Source organism: Heliangelus exortis, chromosome 21 (assembly GCF_036169615.1).
Source record: "Heliangelus exortis chromosome 21, bHelExo1.hap1, whole genome shotgun sequence".
Taxonomy (NCBI): Eukaryota; Metazoa; Chordata; class Aves; order Apodiformes; family Trochilidae; genus Heliangelus; species Heliangelus exortis.
This window is the reverse complement of record NC_092442.1, coordinates 4590878-4615395: the sequence shown is the minus strand read 5'-3', so window position 1 is coordinate 4615395 and position 24518 is coordinate 4590878. Positions and strand designations below refer to the sequence as shown.

The window sequence follows — 24518 nt, the reverse complement described above, 5'->3', positions numbered from 1 at the left end:
TCAATGCATGTCTAAGTTTATTTTATCACTTGTCCAGCAGAACTCAACATCTATTTTTAAGTCATTTATGAAGAGTACAAGTGTGAATAGCTGCAGAAGTTTTGCAATTCCAAGACACTGCATAGAGCTTCTAAAAAAAGCAAATTTAACCTTCCCAACTGAGCCTCAACAAGCATCCCAACCTTCCCCACATCACTGAAAAAACTCATCTCCTCCACAGCAAAAGTTGATCAGTTTAGAAAGAGGTCCCCAGTGTCACCCCCCCTCCCTGGCACCTCACCCCATGGGTACCTCCCTTCCAGATGGGCTGGGTTTGCCCCACACTGAGTGGGACAGGTTGGTACCTCAGGGTTTATCCCTCCCTTCAATTTTTGAGCATTTTACATTCTGCTGTGGGCCACAGCTCCTATAAATAAACCTGGGCTGCCTGTGGCAGATGTGAAACCTGTCACTGCCTGCATGCTTTGTTAGTGGCCCTGGCTTCCCAGCAGCCTGAGTGGGACCAGATCTGAATCTGCAATGAAATATTAATTGCAAATAACACTGTTCTCCTCTCTTCAGAGGGGAAGTTTAATTGAGGACCATGCTAATATCTTCCTGCACTGGGTGATCACAATGAGCTGGGGCAGGAACAGGGGGTGCTGGGCCCTGTTCTTTTTAATCAGAGCCTTTCCTATCACCTCTTAGCTCCCCAAATCAACCCAAATTAGCAGCCCAGTGTTCATCACCCAACAAACCCACCACCAGCAATTGATTGGTTTGACTTATGGTTTCCTAAAGGGGTCAGGATGTTGAGCAGATCAATTACCAAGCAAGTAAAGCCCCATCTGAGGCAGCTGCTGCCTGGGCTCAGGGGAAGCTCTTGCACCCAGAAAGGCACCCAACCCCTGGGCAGAAACATCTCAGCAAGGAGTGGGTCTGGAGCATCCCTGTGAGCTCAGACTGCCCAGCAGCACCTCCTGCCCATGAGATGTGAACGAGCTGAGGGCTCCAAGAACATCTCCTGGTGCCTTGTGCCTGGGAGAAGGGGCTGTAGAAGGTCCAGAGAAACCCTTTCAGCTGGAGCATAGAGCTGAGCACCAGCTTCATTTGACCTGAGAGGCAAGGAGAAGGCAATGGTGTGGAAGAACCCTGTGGTCTTTTTCTGGGGGGGCTGGTTTTTTTACCTGCTGCTGTCTCACTCCCTGTGCCAGAGCCCAGCGGGACTGTTTGTCTTCCAACAATTCACTCAACCAGAGCAAAACAGGAATTCTCAAATGTCATGACACGTGAAAACCTAAGTTCAGGAGGTTGTTTTCCACCCCCCCTCCACACACACCACATTTCTGTCTGAATTTCCAGTGTTGCACTGGACTGGAAAGAGGATGGAAAGAGAGATTGCAGCTGAGTACCTCTCCTCTTGTATCTCCCAGGTATTTGGGGCTCCCTGGCATGGGTGGGAAGGCTGGAAAAACCATGTCCTGCAAACCCACTCCCTGTTAGTCGAGGCTTTTGGATTTCCAAGGGGAAGGGGGAGGGTAAAGGGGGGGAAATCTTTGTCTCCATCCTACGGAGCAGAAAGCGAAACGATAGCGAAGCAGAGAGGGAGCTGCTGGGGTCACACCCAAACATCACTGCCACATGTTGCCTTCATCCCCATCCTTGTGGAACCTGTGGACGTGGTCAGCATACCTGGGGACAGAACACAGCCACAGTCACCTCACAGCATGGGACAAAGCACTTTGGCAGCACAACAGGAGCTGCTTTGGTGCTGAGCACTTCTCCTGGATACTGGGTGCTGGATCACCTCATCTAAACCAGGTTCCTACCTCAAAAGGTTGGACTAGATGACCCTTGAGGTCCCTTCCAGCCTGGCATTCTGTGATTCTATGATCACTGGCACCCAAGGGCAACTGGAGGGCCTGATCCCAGGCTCATGTATGGCTTTAGGAGACTTCCTCACTTCCTGCCCTGCTCCATGTATTTTTTCACCCTCCACTTCCATTGCATAAAGGGTTTAAATCCCAATTAACTGTCCCTGTTTCCAGGACAGAGCTACACTGAGTGGTGCCCAAAAGATCTGCCCCAAACCATCACTCTCTGTCCCCCAACCCCAGGGCCAGGCTGACCCAGCCCACCCTGACACCCACTTCTTGGCACAGAAGGCAGCACAGTCCCTGCCCATGCTCTCACTCCAGGCTGTCTTGTAGAGCACCTGCAAAGGAAGAAATTATGTCAGTTCTGTGTCCCCTGCCCAGCTCTGCCACCCCTTGCAGCAGCCTCTGTCACCATTGTGCCATCCCACCCCTGCCACTCCATCCTTCTCATCTCTGCCATCCTATCCCTGTTATCCCATCCCTATTATCCCATCCCTGCCACCCCAGCCCTATTAGCCCCGCCCTGTTATCCCATCCCTATTATCCCAGCCCTATTATCCCATCCCTGCCACCCCAGCCCTATTATCCCAGCCCTGTTATCCCATCCCTATTATCCCAGCCTTGTTAACCCAGCCCTATTATCCCATCCTTGTTAGCTCATCTCTATTATCCCATCCCTGACACCCCAGCCCTGCTATTCCATCCCTACCATCCCATCCCTATTATCCCATCCCTGTTATCCCATCCCTGCCACTCCAGCCCTATTAACCCAGCCCTGTTATCCCATCCCTGTTAACCCATCCCTATTATCCCATCCTTGTTAGCTCATCCCTATTATCCCATCCCTGCCACCCCAGCCCTATTATCCCAGCCCTGTTATCCCATCCCTATTATCCCAGCCCTGTTAACCCATCTCTATTATCCCAGCCCTGCCATCCCATCCCTATTATCCCATCCCTATTATCCCATCCCTGTTTTCCCATCCCTATTATCCCATCCCTATTATCCCATCCCTGTTTTCCCATCCCTATTATCCCATCCCTGCTATCCCATCCCTGTTATCCCATCCCCACAATCTAAACTCTAACAACAAACCTAAACCTAAACAACAAGACTCTCTGCTGCAGGGTTTCCCCACACTTTTTGTGCACCCAACCACCCCCATCCCCACCCTGGTTTTTGCCCCTTGGTGTCCCCAGCCTGCAGACACCCCACGGGTGTTTCCAGGGGTGCCCTGGGGATGGTCAGGGTGACCTTTTTATTTTTGCCACCAGCTGTGTGGTGCTTTGGGGCACCCTGAAGGATGCTCCTGGCTGGGGATGTGTTTTGGGCACAGGCTTAAGGAAGGTCACTGGGTGGTTTGGCTCTTTTTTTCCTTTTGTGCCCCCAGGTTTCCATTTCAAAGCTTTGGTCCAAGGAGATGGGGAGGTTTGGAGAGAGGGAGAAGCCCTCCCAAGGGGTGTTAAAACCTTGGGGATGTGTAAGCTGTTGTTATCCTGTCAGCAGGGAGATAGAAATACTCTTCTTTCACAACCAGCCTTCCAGATCAGGGTTAATTGAAACCACAGCTCCTGGTTCTCAGGGTGACAGCAAAGGAATTCTGTGGGGATGGAGCCCTGGTCTGCCCATTCCCATCAGACACACCCAGTCCAGGCAGCTCCGGGTGCTGGATTTCAGGCCCTTTTGTGTCTACTTCAGCAAGATCATTCCAGCCCTGTAATATTTATGATTTTTCTTTTTTTTTTTTTTTTTCTAGGTTAGGGCTTTAAAGTTTAATGATATTTAACTTTGCATTTTCTTTTGCTCTTTTCCTCCCCAAAATAACACAAAGTTTGTTTTGCTTTGAGAAGAACAGGACAGAAATATTGTTCTGACTCGTCTTTCATCTTGTTTCATTGTTTAATTATTTATCAGTTTGGGTTGGTTGTTTTTTGGTTTTTTTTTTTAAATTATTTCCCCCTGAAATGATAAATAAACCTCCAGAAACTGTGCAAAGAAACAGGAGGAGTTCGCACCGCTCCTGACTCCCAGGGGATTGGGGCTGATTCAAGCCTCTATTCCTAACTTTTACTTCTTTCTTTCCTAATGTACAGCCTGGGAAATTTGAAAAAAAGAATAAAACAGAGCCAGAGAGCAAATAGGGACTGTGGGCAGAAAAAGTGCACCCAGCAAAGTGCAGAGCAGGAGCTCGTTCTTAGAGAGGCAGCAAATGTTGCTGAGCTCCAGCACAGGGGAGGTCAAGGGATGTTCCCAGGAACAGGCAGGTGTATTTTCTGCCAAAATTTTCCTAAGCTATTAGCTCCACCATAATTAATCCAAATATTGTTGCCTGAGGAGGGGAGTGTGCAGGGCTGGATCCCAATTTCCAGGCCAATTTCCTAAACCACAGGAGAGCTCCCATCACGGTGGCGTCAGGGCCCTGTGGCTGCTTCCTGCCATGCCATGAAAACACAGGCAATTCCCAGCTCCTGCCCATCCCAGGGTGGCCATTCCCATCCCAGGATATTTATTGGCATGCAGATGCCTCCACTGAACTGGGCTGCCCGTGCTCCCAGGCACCTCTGGAGCTGGTGCCTGCAATGCTCTTGCTTGGCATCGTGGCTTAAAAACCTCAAAAATCCCTCTTGGATGGGAGGATGGGAGGATGGGAGGATGGGAAGATGATGGGAGGATGGGAGGATGGGATGCTCTTTGGCATTTGATTGGGGTGCCCACCCTCTAATGACCCCTGTGCTTACCAGGAAGACCAGGCAGTGCAGGAAGAGGGTGTAGAAGAAGGCAATGGTACGAGCTGTCTTGTTGGACAGGATGAGCCTTCCCTGCAGTTAGAGCAGAACAAAAAAAAAATCACATTTTAATGGGGGGATGGGTGTCAGTGGACAGCAGCCCTCCTCATGCATGGGCTCAGAAATACCCTGGCTGAGAGTGGGTTTTTTTTTTTTTTCAGACCCTGTGTAAACACAGAGCTGAGGTGGGATGCTCTGCCACCCACCTGAGCCCCTCTCTGAGCACCTCCTCTCCTTCCAGGTGACAACCACAAGTGCAGCCAGACTCACAAAATTGTTCTGGTTGGAGAAGGTCTTTAAAATCATTGTGGCCAACCATAAACCCAGCTCTACCAGGTTGGGTTAATCCAGGGCTAACCTGTGTCCCAAAGCACCACCTGAGCTCTCAGCCCCAAACTGCACTGATCAGGATAAATAAAAGCTGCAAACCTTGGGGTTCCCCCCACCAAAAACTCTCCTTGGGGGGGGGGGGTGGTGTCATTTTGAGGCCACCTTCATCCCAGCTTTCTCCACCAGCTCTGCCAGCCCTGATTCTGTGTCTTCCTCTGGCTCAGGGCTGCTCCAGAGAGAAACCCCAGCAGTAATTAAATCTCACATAATTGTAATTCACGAGCTGGAAGAACTCCTGATTTGCAGCATCCCCTGGCTGGCTCCTGGGCAGAGTGGCTGAGAGAAAGCTGTGACAACGTTCTCCAGCCCTGCCCACACCCCAACTCTGCTGTGGGACACCCAGAGTGCCTCAGGGGACAATTTTTGCCCTTCTCTGGACACCCTCCAATCCCTCAACGTCCTTCTTGTTGTGAGGGGCCCAAAACTGAACCCAGGATTGGAAGTGCAGCCTCAGCAGTGATGAGCACAGGATGATGCTCCCTGCCCTGCTCCTGCTGGCCACACTATGGTTGCCACAAGCCATGTACACCCTCTGTCAGGCTGTAGTGATGGCTACAACCCCACATTTTGGGGAGCGAGCCAGACCCTGACAATCTCTGAGTCCTTCTGGCTCAGGACATTGAACCCCAATGAGAACCTTCCTGTCCATCCCTTCAAAAAAAGCCAAAGCCAGGAGTGACCCCAGCCTAGGAAAGGACATATCCCACCTTCCTACACAGCAACTTCTCATCCCTGCTGTAAAAGCTGAAGATTCCTTATGGACACAAGCACATTCCTCAAACCACCACATGGGCTTCCCCGAGCTGACATTAAAACCCACAGATCTCCCACCAAACCAACTCTGGGCTAAAATCTTCTTTGCTATTCACAGCCACAGTGGAGGCTGCTGGAACAAACAAGATTATGTTCTTAAATATTCCCAAGGAATAACTCCCCTAAGTCAGGTTTTTTTTTTTTTTTTTTTTTTTGTAAATGCTTTTCATTAATTCTCCGTGGTGCTGGCACGCCACCCGATCCATATTCATGTTGGCATTTCCTTGGGTTTTATGCAAATGACAACTTTGCCTTTATTACAAGATATTTCTGTATTCTCTGGCTGTTGGAGACCAAGCCCTCCCACATTAACCTCTTCTGTGCTGGTTAGCCAGGGGTTAACTCAACCAGACCCTGAGCTGCTAATGTCACAGGTTCAAATATGTTCCCAATAATCCCATTTTTAGCTCAGCAAGCAGCATTCACCCCTAAGATATATCAGCAGCAACCCTCCTGCCCACCACAGCTCAAGAGAGGACCCTCTGCTGCTGAGAACACCAGCAGCTCCCTGATATTTTACCCAATGCTTTGTTGTTTGTTTTTTTTTTTTAAGGAAAAAAACAGAGCAGGACAGGTCAGAATATGGAGAGAAGTTTGGTGGATTTTTTTTGGAGAATATGATAAGAAACCCCTGTGTGTCTGAGGATGCCAGGCTGGGTCCCCAGAGCAGGACCCCTTGAATTCCAACTCTGGGGGCTCACAGGGTCCTGGGGACCCCAATGTGTCCCCAGCATGGTCTGCTCCCTGCCTTGGGGAGCAGGGATGGGATCTGCCCCCCACCCAGGACCAAGCCCACTCACTCACCATCCCCAGGGTGGCTTTATCCCAGGGGCTCAGGCTCAGGTACTTCCTCTGTCGTTCCTGCAATTAAATGGTACAAAAAGCTGAACTTGAGGCTCCAAGGGCTGATTTAGGGTTTGCAAATGAGGGAGATGCTCCCATCCCCCCCTCCCACAGTGTGTACAGTGGGGTTTTTTTAAAATTTTTCACTTAAGTGAGTGGCATAGGAGTGTGTTTTATGCTTCTGGAGTGCTGCCCCTGGATTTTCTCTGGGTGACAAAATAATTTCCCTGAGGGCTTCCACTCCCTTCACCACCCCTGGGTCACCAGAAGGGACCAAACCCCACACACGGAGCTTCTGCCCTCCTGACACCAGACAGAGCCCTTGGGAGACGAGGATCCCGTGGCTGAAGGAAGGGCTGAAGGGGAGGGAGGATGCCGGGGGGGTTTCCATTTTCCATACCTTCCTGCTGAAGGAGGAGAAAGGGTCCAAGCGCTCCTCGTACTGGGAGGAGTAGCGCTGCTCCGTGTCGTCCCTGCTGCCACCCTGCGGGAGCACAGGAGGGGACAGAGAGAATGGGTGATGGAGGAGCTGTGTCTGCCCCTGACCCCCCGGGTGTAAGGGATGTAAGGACACCCAGCACAGGGACAGAGAACCCCCCTGGAGATGCTCATCTGAAAGAAAAGACACCCCCCACACACCCCTGAAAAGGATGGAGCAGCACAAGGTGAGAGCTGAGCCACGTTGGCTGACACTGTCTGACCCCTCCAAAAAGGAGAAGCATTTAATAGAGGCTGTTTCATCAAGTCCCTTCTTCTTCCATAGAGATTCCACTGGTTTTTTGCCCTTTCCATGGAATACCAGTCACCTAGAAACAGACAGGCTAGGGCAAATCCTGAATTCCCAGCAGGGCAGACTGGTTTGGGTTGGAAAGGGCCTTAAAGATCATCCAGTCCCAACCCTCCTGCCATGAGCAGGGACACTTCCCACTAGACCAGCTCATTCCAAGCCCCATCCAGCCTGGCCTGGGACACTTCCAGGGATGGAGCATCCTTTGCTGCTAGGCCTGGCAAAGAGGGAGACAGCATCTTAAGAGGGGGAAACAATTGTTTAAACATAGAGCTGCTATTAGCTGGGCAGAGGGCAAGGAAAAGGAAGGAAACTCCTTGAAAGAAGTGTAAGATTTAGGTCCTGGGTTTTAAACTCCTCCCAGGACAAGAGGTTCCTCTCATGCTGTGCCTGTGAGCCCTGAGGATGCTGGTGCTGCACATCCCTGCTCCCCTTTTCTTCAGGGCTATCCCTGCAGGGTGCAAGAACTGCAGATTTCACATCATTCCTACCCAAAACCAGCCTGGAAATGGCACCAGGCATGATCTGGTGTGAGGCTCAGCTCCCAGCCCCATGGGCTGACACCCAGGTGACCAGCACTGTGCCTTCTCCAGCTCTGCAAGTGACACCAACATCCATCCAAGTCTTCCTAACCCCATTCCCACATCCTGCTGGTTGTCCAGGCTGCCTGGTGCTTGGGTTTTCCCAGGAGCAAATCCCACCAAGCACCCAAGAACCCTTCAGCAAACACACCCCTGGACACCCCAGCACGACCCACGGGGCCCCGAGCAGGCAGGAGCCAGCCAGGAACCCAGCTCCCAATTTAGGGGTGATGAATTCCCTCCAGCCTGGCCTTATTGAAGGATCTTTGCTGATTATTTTTAACCTGTCACATGCCTGATTTGGAGGCCAATTACGCAATTCCCCTCCCACCCCCCACCCCCAACCCCGTGCTGCTGCCTCCAAGGTTTTTGCTCTTCTAGATCATGCCCATGGCATGCAGGGGTTGCCTGGTGGCAGCAGATAAATGTGGGGATGATCTTTAGAGGGACAAACGGGCAGAAATGTCATGGGGGAGGGCAGGGGGAGGGCTGCCCCGGTGTCATCACTGGGACATAAATAAAGGACCCAAATAAGGTCCTTCAAGGCTGGTAGGAGTTTCCCCATCTCCAATTAAATATCCATCAATGGGATGGACTGAGCCCAAGCAGCAGGCTCAGGGAAGGGTGGTCAGGCAGGCACAGGCACAGTGAGGAGAGAGTTTGAGCCCACGTCCCACCCTGCTCATTGTCACTTTTGCAGCTGTAAGGAAAGCCTGAGGTCATGGGAGCCCAGCTCTGACTGAGGATGTGGTTGCCTTTGAAAAGTCCTCAGGTCCAGCAGCCTGACCCCATGGATGAGGGATTTCAAGGGCTGAAACCCCCCAAGGGACAGGGCACAAGCAGAACAGGTTGCCCCCCACTCCCTAGCCTCCTGCTGGTATTACTGGGATGCTTTAGGGCTGGGTTCTGTTCTTTTGGGAAAAGGCTCTGGCTGCCCAGGACAGCAAGAAGCTGAGCAGCTCTCTCTGCTGGCAAGAAGAATTCCAGGCAGTGAAGAACAAACCTATAGGTTTGACAGGATGAATTTTCTCAGCCTCTCACTGCAGGGATTTATTTCAGGAGGTCCCAGTTTAACTGCTTCCTAACTGGTCAGGCGGGAGCATCCAGGACTTGACTGGAGAGATTTCTAAGCAGCTCTTTTGAGATTCCCACATCAAAGATGTCAGACATCCTTTGGCACAGTTAAAAATGTCCTTCCCAGCAGAGGGGCTGGGTCCCTGCTCCTCTAGGCACAGCTCTGCACCCTTCTTCACCCCAAAAATCTCCCATTCCCCACCTCCCAGGCAAGGTGCATGTGGGTAACCTGCAATTTCCCCGATGCTCTGGGACGAGGTGGGTGACAGCCAATGCCTGGGGTTTGTCCCCCCCTTGTGACCCCAGGATGGAGAGCCACCCATCCACTCACCCGGCCAGGGTAGCTCTGCAGGAATTTGATCTTCTCATAGAGTTTGATGTTGTCAGCTCTCAGGCTGTCCAGCTCACTCTGCAGTGCATGCACCGTGTGCTGCATCATGCGGTTCTCCTGCATGGGTGGGGGGGAGCAAGGGGTGGGAGGCAGAAGAGGAGGTGATTTGGTGATTTGGTGCAGCCAAACCAGGGCTCAGTCCCCACTCAATAATTCAAATCCTCTCCCCCCCACCTCCTCCAGCTTTGAATTAAAATTGCTCCCCAGTTAAAACTCTCCTAGCCAAGGTGGCTTTGGGCTGAGACCTCTACAGGAGGGGTAAAGCCAACCTGCACTTCAATTTGTAGAGTTGTTGGGTTTTTACCCCAAAACAGATTTCCTGTGTGTTTTTTTTTCTACAGCATCCCCAGCACCATGCCAGATGGCCAAGCACACCTGCCAGGTGACAGGGACACTGATGGACCAAGCAAGGCTTTGGTCCTACAAAGAGCAGAGTGTGGTTTTCTTTGCTTGCCCTGGTGCTGCCTGCCTCGTGCTGGTAAGAAACTCCCCACAGGTCATCCAAGAAGCCACCTCCAGCCTGCAGATCTTGCAGCCCCTCCTGCCCACCCAACATACCCCCTCCAGCTCCTGGTTCCTGGCTCGGAAGCGTTCCCTCTGGCTGGAGATGATGGAGAGGAGGGAATCCACCTGTCCCTCAGGGAAGGAAGTGCCAGGGGATTGGGGGTGACCTGCAGACAAGGTGTGGCATGAGACACAATCTGGCAGATGCCCACCATCCCTCCACCATCCCCCCACCATCCCCCCACCATCCTCCCACCATCCTCCCACCATCCTCCCACCATCCCCCCACCATCCCCCCACCATCCCCACACCATCCTCCCTGGGGCAAGCAGGCTTTGCTCAAGGTCCCCCCTGCAACCCTGGGGGACCTCGTGGGCACTTGGGGAGACAACTGAGCTGTTACATGGACTATTTTAGTTTATTGTTTGGTTGGTTTTGGGGGTTTGAGTTTTATGCTGGGAATGGACAGGTTCACTCCCCAGGGACAACCAAGCATGTTATTTAGAGCCAATATTTGGTGCTTCCCAAAGTAGCCCTAAGAAAAGAGCCAGTGGCACAACCCAGCTCCTCCTCCCCAGGGACTCTCCTTTCCCCATCCCCTCCTTACAAAACAGCCACCCCCATTTTGTTCTTTCTCCTCTTTCAGCCACCCCAGCAAAGCAGAGGTTGCTCACCCCTGACATTGCCATGCCCAGGAGCCCCAGTTTTGGGTGCCCATCATGATGGGGCTCTGCTGGTGCCATCCCCCCCTGCTCTGCCTTCCCAGCCCTGGGAAGCATCCGTGGCCAAGGAGAAACCTTTCCCTGAGGCTGTGACCCAACCAGCTGCAGGATGGGTGGCTGCAGGTTGTTTCCCTTGGTGGGGCTGTTGCTGTGATATTGTCTTTTCAAAACCTTTCAAAACAATAACAACAACACCCCCAACCAAAATAAAAAAAAAAAAAAAAAAGGAAAAAAAGAAAGGAATTGAGTTTTCTTCCAGAGGAGCCAAGTGTTGTTATTTGTTTGATTCATTCTCTCCTGCAGACCTCAGCACAGGAGCCAGTGTGAAGGAAATATTCAGGTCCCTGGCTCTGAAGGGGTTTTGGTGTGGAAAAAGCAGGAATTAAAGCACAGGGGGTTTGGTCCAGCCTGGGTTCAGCAGCTCAGCACAGAGCTCAGCCTGGCACATGCCCACTGCCCCATCTCTCACCATAAAACAAAGCTGTGGCCTCCTTGATGGGCTCAGGGATCTTCTCCAGGCTGGGGATGGCTGCACCCTGGGCAGCACAAGAAGAAAGGGATTAAATATTTCCCACCCCACCCAAAGACACCTGATCAAAGCAAACCCCTCCTGGGTGCTGCTGCCACCCCAGCACCCAAAGCCTCCTGGGCTGCCCAGCAGGGATTAATCCTGAGACAACACAGAGAGGCTGGTGGTCAACCCCCAAATCCCAGCCTTTCCCTGGGAAGGGAGGGCTGGATGGTCCCTGGATGCCACCACCACCATCCATGGCCCCATCACATGGGCAGGGTGCAACCCTCTGCTGGCTGAGTCATCAGAAAGGAAGAAGAAGAAAGGTTAAAAAGAACGAAATAAATTAAAAAATTAAATAAAAATAAATAAATAAAACAAAACAATATAATAAATAATATAATAAATAGTATAATACACTAGATAATATAATACAATAGATAATATAATACAATAGATAATATAATAAATAATATAATAAATAATAAAATATAAATAATAAAATATAAATAATAACAAATAATAAAATAAATAAAATAAATTAAAAAATAAAAAAGAGGTAATAAAACAACCCCTATGGCTGGTGTTGTCCCCTCCATCAGTGATGGGCAGCCCCTGGGGACACTGCTGGGAGGGCCATGGCTCAGGGTTACCTCTGCATCGGGGCGGTGCAGGGTGGACATGGCCTGGATGGTGCTGAGGTCCTGCTCCAGCTTGGCAACGAGTTCCTTCTGCCCAGCCAGGGTGGACACGGCCTCTGTCACCTGGATCTGCAGCTCTGCACAGCGCACTGCAAAACAGAGCCAGGGCCATCACCCGGGGGGGTGGTGGGAAAGAAAAATCCCAAATTTTGCCAAGGGGACACTGAGAAGCCCCCACCCGGAGCACTGAAGCCAACTCCTGGTCTCCCTGTCTCTGGGTGCTGCAGGAGGGACCATGCCAGGAATCCCTGCTCTGCTCCAGGCAAAGGGGACCAGGGGTCCAGCCCCCCTTGGTGATGCTGTCCCCAGGGCTGTCCCCAAGCAGCCCCAGTCCCTCCCAGCCCAGGAGGGAGGCAAGGTGAGGGGGCAGTTGCTTGTCCCAGCTGCTTCTAATGCATCAAGAAGGTGGTTTTGGTGGCCCAGGGCTACCTGGCAGCATCTTGGCTGGGCAGAGTGGGATGTGAGCCCACCAATGGGTCTGGTCTGCACTTAGTGTGGTGGAGGTGGGCTCCAGGTGACACATCCCCAGTAATGGGGCAGAAATGGGACAGGAACACACGGGGCAGATGGCTGCCACAGAGAATTGAAGAAGGGAGGGGGACACCTCTCAGGAGGTGAGGCACAACCCCCAGCATCACCACTCAGCCAATTTTCAACAAACGAGCCCTATTTCCAATCCTCCCCCCCCTTGGAGTAAAAACCTCTGCCCTAAACCACATCAGGTGCTGTCTGGAACAGAACAAACCCCTTGTGTTCCCTTTGGATAATCCCAACCCAGATGTGGAGCAGAGGAGAGAGGGGTTGGGGCCAGCAGGCAGCCAAAGGCTCAGCCCCCTGCTCCCTTTGCAAACCCATCCCCAAACACAGAGAGCCAGCAAGCAGGGGGCTGTGTCCCAGAGCAGAAATCTCCTTGTGTCACCTTTTTCCCTCACTGCCAGCAGCAGCTGAGCCTCTGCCTGGCTGATAAAAAAACCCCCAAAGTGCTCAGCTCAAGGCTCAGCTGGGGGGATGTGGGGTCCATCCCTCTCTGCCTGCACTTCCAGGTGGGTGAAAGCTCAGATCCCAGCTGTTCCAGTCCCTCCCTGATAATTCCTGGTGTAATTATTACCCTGAATTCCAGAAGGCTGGAGGGGAAAAAAAGGAAAAAAAGAAAAAACCCCCCCCAAAAACCGAAGAAAATAACAAAATCCTCATTTATCACCAGTCAGGGAGCAAGAGACACCCAGGCTGCCTGGGGAGCCCTGCAGGGCCTCCTGGCCTCTCCAAAATCTCCAGACAAGGGGTGCAAGGTGCCCAATGTCAGCTCACACAGTCCTGCTGGGATGGGAGCTGCCCCATGCACCCCAGACCTGGCTGTAGAGTGGGCTCCTTGCCTGGGAAGCTTGGCTGGGGCTCAAAATCATCCCCAGCACCATCACAGAGTGGTTTGGGTGGGAAAGGGCCTTAAAGATCATTAATTCCAGTCCCAGTCCCCTAGTCCCAATTTCCTGTTGGAAACCTCATTCCTGTGTGACTGCCAAGGGACCAAGCCTGCCTGCAGAGAAAGGGAGGTGACACACACACCTTCTTTCCAACCATCACCCCCTCAACTATTTCCATTTTCCCAGGCCCCAGCTGAAAGCTGGGGAGGGAGCCAGGAGCAGCTGGCACAGAGATGCAGCCCCACTGGAGGTCAGTGTTCCCCCAGAAATGGGGAATTGCTCCCCCAGCCCTGGCTGGCCTGATGCAAAATAGCTGCATGAGCAAGACTGGGAAAGAAGCAAACCTCTTCCCTACGGTTAATTATTTAATTGGCTGACTCCTTCAATGACATTTAAACGTAATTGGGAAGCTATTAGTAGCCAAGCACAGGCTGGGGGGTCCCATCCTGCAGAAGGCAGCACTGAGGGTTGTGCAAAGGCTCTGGTGCTGTGCCCAGGTTGCAGCATCCCAGGAGCAGAGCCCAGGGCTGGGTAGGGCAGGACGTGCTCCCTGCTTCTCCCCCTGCCCCCCAAAAACCCAAACCTGAGCTTTGGCATCCTGCTGAAGGAGACCTGAGGAGCCCAGCTCCCAAGTTGCTCTTTTAAATGAGCCTTTTGGGTTTTTTTCTTTCTTAAAGATGGACTGAGTTTTGCTTAGGAGGGAAAAAAAGGGTCACAAAGAAACCTATAACCCGCAGTTTTAAAGAAAGCCACATCCTTCCTTCCCTTGGGTTCCACTGCTGTGGCACTTGCCAGTCTTCTACAGACCATCCATGAAAAGAGGAAAGGCTGGAAGCATCTGTCTGATGCTGAAAGCAGCTAAAATTCATGAAACTTTGTGCTCATCTCCATCTCCCTTCAGTACCCCTTCTTACAGTTGTTTCTTTTTTGTTGTTTTGGGGCTTTTTTTTTTTATTATTTTTTTTTTCTTATTCTTTTAATCTTAACTTTCCTTTTCCAAGGGCCAGTGGCCACCCACAAGCTCATCACTTCTCTGCCAGCAACCCTTCACCTCCAGCAGCGGGTGGAAGCCTCTCCCAGGAGGAGAGGTCAGTTCCAGCATTGAAATGGAGCAAAAGAAAAATCTGCTTTTGTCTTCCCTAAGCTGCTGTGCTGGAAAAGCCCTCGCTCTGACCCCTCAGATGTGCACAGAGCTCAAAGGCTGCAGAAGACAGAGAGGTACTGCAGAAGGGAATGGGACAAAGAAGGTGAAGCCCTGGTGAGACTGGGATTTTGAACCATGTGTCTTTAGCCTCAATCTCCTTTGTCCCTGACTTTTGGGGCACTGGAGAAACCAGGCCTGACATTGCCACTGACCTATGGAAATAGCAATAAAATGCTTGGCACAAGTCTGGTTTTTTTTTTCCTTGTCAGCTCCACAGATACACAGAAAATAAGATGATGATACCCAAGTATCACTGAAAAGCATCCTGGGAGTCCTTGGGGAGGTGGCAGGGGAGATGGGAGCTGGACCAGGAGTTTGGCAGGGATCTCATGGGAAGTTCCTAGAGAGCAGTTGGCTGGGTGAACATTCCTTGATCAGAGTTTTCTTCATTTAAATTCCCTGTGACACTGACTCTAAACCCCTGAAGCTTTCATCTGGCCCAGCCAATAGCACCCTGGTCATTAAAAGAAGTTTCTGTGGCCAGGGTCCCAGGGGCTTGGCAGAAACCAACCACAACAATCAGGGGTGATAAGCAAGTCCCCAGGGCAGCCTGAACTTGGGCTGCTAAAGGTGGAACTCGGGCTAGCACCTTCAAAGACTGATTGTCTGTCAGGAGGAAGAATATTGGCTCTTGAAAAGCATCACATGCTGCCCCAAACTCACTGAGTGGTGAAAAAGAAATCAGAGAGGATGCTGTAAAGAAGATTTCTGTCCTGGGAAGTCTAAATGTACCTCCAACCCACACCCTGGGGAGCACAGCCAAGGATGACACAGCCAAGAGATGTCTGTGCCTGGAAAAATGTGAGGAGAGGCTGTGAGGTGAGACACAGAGGTGTCTCATGAAGAGGGAAACCAGTCCTAAGCTGAGGGTGAACCTCACATTTTCATGGACAGCTCCATCAGTCTCGTGCTCCTCCAAAGCTGCACATCAGCAAACTTCTGGGGAATATTACAAGGGCCCCTGTCACAAGAAAGCCATGGATGTGCTGGGAAGTGCCCAGGGAAGGGCCATGGGGATGCTCAGAGGGCTGGAGCACCTCTGCTATGGAGACAGACTGAGAGAGTTGGGGTTGTTCAGTCTGGAGAGGAGAAGGCTCTGAGCAGACCTTATTGTGGCCTTCCAGTGTCTGAAGGGGCTACAGGAAAGCTGGGGAGGGACTTTTTAGGATGTTTTTAGGACATGGGGGAATGGATTCAAACTAGAGGAGGGAAGATTTAGATTGGATGTAAGGAAGAAGTTCTTCCTCATGGGGTGGTAAGACCCTGGCACAGGTTGCCCAGAGAGGTGGTGGAAGCCCCAACCCTGGAAGTTTTTAAGGCCAGGCTGGAGAGGGCTCTGAGCAACCTGATCTGTGGGAGGTGTCCTGCCCATGGCAGGGGGGTTGGAATTGGATGAGCTTAAAGGCCCCTTCCAACCCTGAAAATTCTATCATTCTATGATTCTATTATAATATTGAGGAAAAAAAAGCCCTTCCATGGACAGGGTTGTGGGGAGCACCAGGCCCAGCAGCTGTTGGGGCTGATGTGGAGCATCCACGAGACTCCGAGCCACAGAGCAACAGCAACTCTGCCTCCAAGAACAAGCCCCAGCAATTGGACTCTCTTGGCAAATCATCCAAAATAAACAGCATCTGTTTTCACAGATGGAGAAAATTAAGACACACAAGCAACTTAGTTTGAAGTTATAAGGCCAGACATAAATAAACGAGAGGCAATCTTTCCATAAGATGGTGGCTTGATTACTGAGGACACAGACAGATGAAGCAATCACCTTGGGGTGAGATGGGCTGTAACTTGCTACACATCCAGCAGGCTGGAGTAGCTGCTCATGTGCATCCTCTGAGCCTGAAGGAAGTGAGAGGTAAGTGGTATTGCTGAAGGGATCCCCAGGGTAGGAGCACACACTGCAAATTAACTGGTGCTCTGCAAGTTCACACCCTGATTTGCCTGGTGGTAACTTTTTAATCTCTCTCCATTACTGTCTGGCCTCTGTGGATTTACATAACTGTAAAAAAAAAAAAAAAAAAGAAAACAAGCAGAGAAGTGATGTGGCATGCTAGGGGCTTGCTTTGAACATCTATTCTCTCAGAAGTCAAGTGAAGTGCAGTAAATCCCTCTACTTCAAAGGTTTTCAGACTGTTTTATTGACTGGAAGGAAGATGATGGTAAGATAACTACACCTTGGAGTATCTTGACACGAAGGCTGAGAAACCCAGGCATGAAGCTGGAGACTCCCTCAACACAAACACTGGTGACTCTGCCAGGATGAGGAGCAGGAGCCAAAGGAAGAGGCAAGAATCTGGGTTTGCCATGGGGCCTGCAATTTTTCCAGCTCCTTCACCTTTCTCCATGCTGGACCACTCTGGTTGATGACTGAGTTACTTAGAAGTCGAAATGGTTTCTTCCCCATGCAGGAATAAGTGCTGAGATTTTGTGGCATCTACCTCCCATGAGCCTTTTCAAGCCAACAAAGCCTCACCTCCAGTTCTACCTGCTGCCAGAGCTCCCAGGTTTATACACAAATTAAGGCACAATTTCAGGCTCTTGAAATACTTGGCAGTTATTTTTTTAAGGAAGTCTGGAAGAGACAGTTCTGTTATTGCCCGAAGTCCTGCTCCCTTTCCAGGAAAATCAAAGGGAGATGATGACTGCTTTGTAGCTGAAGGGATGAGTGGGACACCCCATAAACTGCAGATTTGAGTCCTGGATGAACCAGGTGATTTTCTCTGTCCTCTTTTTGGTCTATGAAGATGCCAAAGAAGAGAGATCTGAGCTGAAATCTCTCCTACAACAGGAAGGCTGTCCAAGGCCTCTTGGTGTTGTACATCCCAATGGTTCTGCTTCTATCTTGACCCTTTCATAGAGTGGGAGAGCATTTCTGCATGGCCCAGAGCTCCACAGGAGCCATTCCACCTGTCCTGGTGCAAAACCCTTTTCCTTTGGGCCACTGAGCTGTCAGTAGGCTGAGAAACAGGACAAGGCAGGAGGGAATGATTTCACATTTCTTTTCTACAAGGCATCAGAGCCCTGTCTCTCAAATCTAGCCAAGTCCTGTCTGAGGTGAATCTGGTCAGAGGTAAAGGCTGAGGAGCAGATTGTAGAGCAAAAAGCCCAACTGAGGTCCACTTCACCTGCCACAAAGCAATGAAGAAACATCACCATCACCCAAAGGGTGAGTATTTTTTTCAGAAATCTCCCCAGACTGAATAAAAATGCTGGAAATCATGTGCTCCAGAGATCCCATCAGCACCACAGGAGTCACACAAGAACAGGGCTTTTCAGACATTTTAAAGAAGGGAAATCTCCAGAGAGGGAGGAAAGGTCACTCAATTCCAAGAGCTCTTGAGTAGCCAAAATGCTTGGATGATGTTAATCTGGGAATCATCTCAGCCTCCAACTGCTTAGGGATAACAACCAGGTTGTCCTTGTTTATCACCTGTGTACCTGGCACAAGATTATTGTCTGACCAGACCTTCTGCAACCTTTCCATAAAGGGTAAGAAAAGAAAGCAGATGATGAGATGGAAGGAATGACATCTTTAATGCCCCCTGCAACTCCTAGCACAATCTAGCAAGTCTCTAGCCATAGCTACCAGCCCTGGAAAAGCTTCAGGACTGAAATGATGAGGCTGTAGAAGACATCAGGGACCTCCAGTGACCTCCTTCAGGGATGTATGCAGAACATGTCCTAACGGCAGGGGCTGGGCCCAGCATCAGTGATGGCAGCAAAACCACCCCTTCTCATTTTCACTTTTTTTTTTTTTTTTTTTGGTGCTGTCCAAAAGTTAAGGAAAAATAGGGACAGCAGAAAGCAAATCACATCCAGCAACCAGAGGGCAAAATTGGAGACTTCATCTGCCCAAGTGACAAAAGGTTGGGAGCAGAGGGAAAAGGTCTCTCACTGGACCTGTGCTCAGTACCCTGCATGAGGAGCATCCTTCTGAGTTCCCTGGAGCTCCTTTTATCAGCACCCACTAGAAGTAACTTTGAGGAAGCCCAAACTGAGCTACCAAACCCCATGGAGCTGAGTGCCCTACAGCCAACCCTCACTACTCAGCTCCCTGGGTTTCTCTGCCAGCAAGGAAGATGCAATAAAGATTTCTTCTCCCTCCCCCTCCTCTTTCTTGATAGATTTGGAGGGCCTGCTGGGAAGAGAAGGTTGGAACATTTTCTCCTTCCCCTTCCTCCTAGCCCAGCCACTCCAAAATAAACAGCCCCCAGCAAAGAAACACAGTGCTGCTTAATAAATTCTCCCTGTAAGGAGAGAGATTTCATAGGAGAACAGATTATTTCCAAGGGTACTAAGATAATTACATGGGTAAGTAGGAAGAGTTCAAGAAAACAGTTTGAATTTTCTTATCAGTTTCCCATAGCTGGGAGCAAAAAGAAAATAAAATGCTCTGCTGTAATCAAATGATGTTTGCTGAAGCCCTCTGTTGGCAAGCACACAATTTCTTCAACCACTTCCATTAAAACAGAAATCCTTAGGAGAAAATGATAGCAGTCTGAAATGGGAAGAAGTGGGGGCCAAAAGCACAAGGGCAGCTGCTCACAGTATGTCCTGACCTGGTGGGAAGAAAATGCCACCTGAAAAATTACTTTCCTTCCCTCTGGAAGACAAAACTTCTCCAGCTGAGTGCAGGGCAGGAGCAGCCCCATGGCCAGGACCCATAGCACTGGGGTGCTCACTGGGTGCTAAGCTATCCCTGCACCCAAGGGCAGGGCAAACAAAGATTTCTCTCAATACCTCAGCAAGTGCTTGTAATATTTCCTATGTAAAACTCATCCTTGCTACAGCATCTTAACTCCAGAAGCAGCTATTTACCAGCAGAACAGTGGTGAGACAGGCATGGCCCAGTGCTGACCAGTATGAGCCTATGGGGACAGAGAGCACACACTTCTCCTTCTGAAAAAGAGAATTTCTGTGCCCTTTTGAGAGGTTCCTAATGAATCTATCACAAAAAATCCAACTATCTCCATGGAAGACCCCAAGTATCTGTTCCTGACTTCTGAAATACATCTTTGTGGTTTTCATTGCCATCCTAACTTCCCCAAACCAAACTTTTGGAGATTCAGGCTTGAGAGAACAGGCTGGTTTTATCCTGGATGTAAACTTGTGAGAACCCTCTCCAGCTTCTTCTCTGCCAGCCCTGTGCTTTCACAAGGATAATGCATTTTTTGCATCTGCCCATGGGTGTGATTTTAGGAGCTGAGTGCCAACACCACCACACCTAAAGAAAAGTGCAGGTTATAAATATACAAATTAACCAACTTGAGTCACAGCACTTAAAAAAGTAGATATTGAGCATCAAGCTTAAATTGATGAGGGTCAAATTTTACAAGCTAACACCATTTACAGCAATCAACAGTTAAACCAATCATTAAATAGTAGGAGGGGGAAAAAAATGTTAAACCTGGAACCTTTGTATCACATGGAATAACCTGTCACAGATATAAGTGGAAAACACATTTATAAAGAAATGAAGGCATTAAATAGCATTTTTGATACATTTTGAAGAGCCTCCCACCCCCTCCTGCAGGTCTAATCAAAGCTAAAGTTGGCCAAGATACACATCAGACACAAACACTGACTTGGGCTTTGCTGCACAAGGGAAAGCCCAGCCCAACTCCCAGGTCTCCAAGCCAGCCAGCCAGATTTTTCTGGGACAAAATGACACCAAATTTCCAAAATTGGCCCTTCAAAACTCCTTGTGCCACACTGAACACACTCTGGGCAACAGGAAACTCAGGCTACAAAGAGGCAAAGCAGAGATGAGCTTACAGCCTGGTAGGAAAAAGATGCACAAACACTTATTGCAGATGATGGAGAGAAATGCAGGTCCCCCAAATCAACCTTCAGTCCATAATTTAAAAAAACCAGACAGGAGCACACCAGGTAAAACAGCAGCACACAGGCAAACACACACACACACAATGCTCTACCTAAACCCCAAATATTCAAGCTAGAGCTTTAGTTCTACTACTTAAAAAATGTAATTCCAGTGATGGATTATAACATCTCTTCCTCACCAAACTTCAAGTTCTGGGCTCTGTAAATCCTCTGCATGTTTATAGGAACAACATCTCATAAGGCACTAGAAGAGGAATTCATATAAATTAGCTGTAAAAATAAACCTTGAAGAAATATTTGGGAAAACCCTTTTACATTTTTTAATGTAAAGCATTTCTGACCTCAAACAGTGTCTTTAATTCTTTAGAATTAGCTAATCTATCGTTACAACGCTCAGAAGAATTCCCCATGCAGTATCAGATCCAAAATACATTTTTTCAGCCCATGAAACTGGGTGTCCACCTCCCACTGAGTGCAGGAGGCACCATCACACTTGAATGTCACTGAAAAAAAAGGTAACAGTTTGGAAATCTGACATTTTAATACCAAAAGGATCAAAAACATTCCCCCCACCGCCCCCTGGAAATCGATACACAAAAAAAAAAAAAGGAAATTTTCCAGGACAAACACGAATCCCCAGCAAACTCAGCCAAGTGGGCCAAATCAGAAGCCCCAATGTAAATGTTTGCTGCTTGGCCTCAGGTCTCACCTTAAGAAAAGAGAGCCCAGACGTCATTGTGTTTGTATAAAAGATATTTACTTCAATTATCACACCTAGGGTGCTAGTGAATAATAATAATAATAATACATCGTGTGAGTTTCATACAGTGATATTGCTTCTCCATATCATATAGGGACCGTTGTACAGTGCTGAGAACAAACATTATATGGCTAACCAAACAAAGACAGAAGAAACAATGCCAGGCTGCTGACGGAGGGAGCACTGCCCTGCTACTGCCAGCCATATAAACTCTTACTTTTATGTTTAAACAAATACCAAGAAATAAAATGTTACAAAAGATGAGTCACAGCAACACAACGTGGGCTTCTCAAAGCTACTTGTACAAAAAAAATGACACTTTTTTTTTCTTTTTTTTTTTTTTTTGGTCAATTGGGTCTTTGTGAGGATCTTTTTTTGTGTGTGTGTGTGTGTGTGTGTGTGGTTTTCTTGGTTGGTTTTTTTTTTTTGTGGTTTTTTTCTTTTAAATCTGTGATTGTGAATATAACAAACAAGCTCTAAAAACATCTAAGACTTAGTGCGTTACAGAAAAAATATAAAATACTGCTAAAAATGTAAGACACCACAATACACTGGGGTAGAAACTGAGCTTATTATTAAAAAAAAAAAAAAAAAAAAAGTTCTCAGGAAAAAGTACACCACTTTCTGTTTGAGTTCATCTTGTGCTGTGTTAGTAGTCGGGGCATTTCAAAGGTCTGCCCATTATCATGGCAAGTAGTTATTGCACAAATGCAAAGAGTTAATTTTTTTAATTAAAAAAAAAAATGAAAAGGGATATGAGGGAAACAAGAAAAAAAAAAAATAGAAAAAATTTCCCTCCCCCCCCAAGCCAGCCTCCATCTGCTTTGGAATCAACATCCGAATTGGTACATTTGACATTCTTGCAGCACTCCCAGCGAGCCAGTGCCCACTTCTGGATAAAGGAATGGTAGCAAATACTTTCCCACACAGAAATGCATAGAGTATTCTGAGAGGAACAACCTTTTGTTTCACAGAGATCATCCAATAGTTACAACGGGGCTTTTGTTGTTTTATTTTGCGTTTGGTTTTTCCCTTTCAGACGATGCCGGAAGGAAAGAACCTCGCGTGGGAAATACACCTGATTTTTTTTTTTTTTAGTGGGACACCCTTGAAAGGCAAAGTGCAAATCTGCTTCCAAATCCACAGAAGTGGTGATGTGCCCTGCAATCAGCTCAGCACCCACCACCTTTGCCCCCCTCTTGGGTTTGATGGGGGGCAGGATGGTTCTGTGCTGACCCAAAGCCCCTCGCACCGTCCCTCGTGCAGGGGGAATTTCCAGCACGAGGGGGTTTGGTTTGGCTTCCACCTCAAACCCTTTGGAAGGGTCACCCAGCCAGGGAAAGCCTTCCCAAACCTGTTTCCACACTGCAAGAAAACTTAAACCACTCCTCCGTGTCACAGATCAATTCACAATGTGTATTTTCCAGAGTTCACACCAGGAAAAGTTGCTGCCGCACAAGGTGTTTGGTTTTGGTTTGGTTTTGGTTTTTGTTTTTTTTTTTTCCTTTTTTTTTTTTTCATTTTCTTTTTTTCTCCTTTTCCTTGACCAACTTTGAATAAGAAGAAAATCAGCTCTGAATTTAGAAATTCAAACATAAGCCAACAAAAGATGAACATCACAGGAAACCAGTCTCTCATTTTAAATTAACACTCTTGAGTAAATCACAATGTACTCTGACAAAGGGGCTCTGCATCTTCATGAAATTCTCAGTAGAGGCTCTAGGAGGCTCAGGGTATTTTCTCTCTCTCTCTCTCTCTCTCTCTCTGTATATTTTAAATCTCTTCCCTCACAACGGAGGCTTCTTACTCTCAGTCCTAAATTATTTTAAAACTATTTAAATAATATTATTTATTAGGCATTTAGATAAAATACTTTAGAAAAAAAAAAACAAACCCAAAAAAAAAAAAAAGAAAAAGAAAAAAAAACAAAAAGAAAATGATTGCTCTAGAAAACACAACAGGGGCACAGTGATATGGATACCATGAGAAGCCATCATCACCCTGCTTCATGGCTAGGCCAGCCCACACTTTTTCCAATGGCCCTTCAGGGGATATGGATACTCCTGTTGTGTTTATGTCAAACAAAGAAACAAAAAAACCCAAACAACAAACCTCAAAAAAGAAACTGTTAAAATTAATCTCATAAATAGGAAATATCAGATTGTTTTCCTAATTACAAACCACCTTTATATATTTCACCTTATGATGCTGTAAGAGAGAGCAAGCTTGAAAAACAACACACAAGCACTGGTAAGGGCTGAGGGGGCTGGTGGGTGCAAGCCTGATCTTTACCAAACCAAATTAAGAACTGGAGTGACTTTTAGAGTGCCTCAGCACCCAGAGAGAACCTGGTTCTGGGCATGGGAATGAAGCCAGCACATTTTACTGATGGCACAAAAGGACACGGTGGCTGAAATCCAGGAGTGTTTGGTGGGTGCTCACAAACCTACGAGGACGCCAGGTGAGACTGAGCCTTATGAGCATCAATGCTGCCAGGAGATGGTGGATGTTCTCACCCAAGCCCCCACCATGGGAGCCAACCCAGAGGCATCTCTCTTTTTTTTTTTTTCCCCTTTTTCTTTTCTTTTCTTTTTTTTTTTTTTTTTTTTTTTCCACCCCAGGAACCTGAATTCTCCGAAAAGCAGAGCTCACGCTCGCCTGTGCCTGGCAGCTGGGACACAACCCTTGGAAAGCAGAATGAGATTTTCTATTGCACAAAAGATTTAATGCACAGTGTTTGAAGTGCTCGTCAGCCAAGGGGCAGCTCGTGGTGGGCCACAGAAATGCTTCTCCATCAGGGCTTGCTCTCTCCCCACCCAAATGAAAAGTGGCTCTGAGATCACTGTGCTTTAGATTATTCTCCATGAAGAGCTTAGGAAATAAGGCACATAGCTTTCCAAATATAGAAAGTTTGTTAAATAGGAAAATTCGCAGGAAAGTAGAAATCAAAACCCAACCCAAACCTAAAAACTTGACAGGGAAAGACGTGGTAACACACACAGGATTTTGATGCCATGCCTACTGGGTGAAAATAAAATAATTTCAAGCTAAACTAAAATCTTTCTCCTACAGAAAGAAAATGCTCCGTGATCTCCAGCTCTCTAGAGGAGGTGAGAAGGAAATGGAAGCCCTGATCAAGGAAAAAGTACAAGACAGATGTGACCTTGCTTATTCCCCACACACCTCCTTTATGAACTAGGTGCTCAAATATTCCCTGTAGAGCCTGTACTAGCATCCCGAGGTAAACTAGGTACTTTGGAAACAATTTTAAAGCTAGTAATAATTTACCCACATATAAATAATACACTAAAATATCACTAAGGG

At 48.5% G+C, this 24518-nt stretch overlaps 1 protein-coding gene across 1 annotated transcript in view; it reads right to left on the bottom strand.

The window, feature by feature from the left end:
• Positions 1 to 24518, bottom strand: part of CUX1 (cut like homeobox 1) — a 263293-nt gene continuing 238775 nt past the window's right edge. The window contains exons 15-23 of the mRNA XM_071765224.1: positions 11912 to 12048; positions 11217 to 11283; positions 10080 to 10192; positions 9462 to 9578; positions 7089 to 7172; positions 6650 to 6706; positions 4595 to 4675; positions 2130 to 2194; positions 1 to 1671 (exon numbers count right to left, since the gene is read on the bottom strand). Coding sequence (XP_071621325.1) covers positions 1611 to 1671; positions 2130 to 2194; positions 4595 to 4675; positions 6650 to 6706; positions 7089 to 7172; positions 9462 to 9578; positions 10080 to 10192; positions 11217 to 11283; positions 11912 to 12048 — 782 coding nt within the window. The 3' untranslated portion in view covers positions 1 to 1610. The remainder of the gene's footprint in view (positions 1672 to 2129; positions 2195 to 4594; positions 4676 to 6649; positions 6707 to 7088; positions 7173 to 9461; positions 9579 to 10079; positions 10193 to 11216; positions 11284 to 11911; positions 12049 to 24518) is intronic.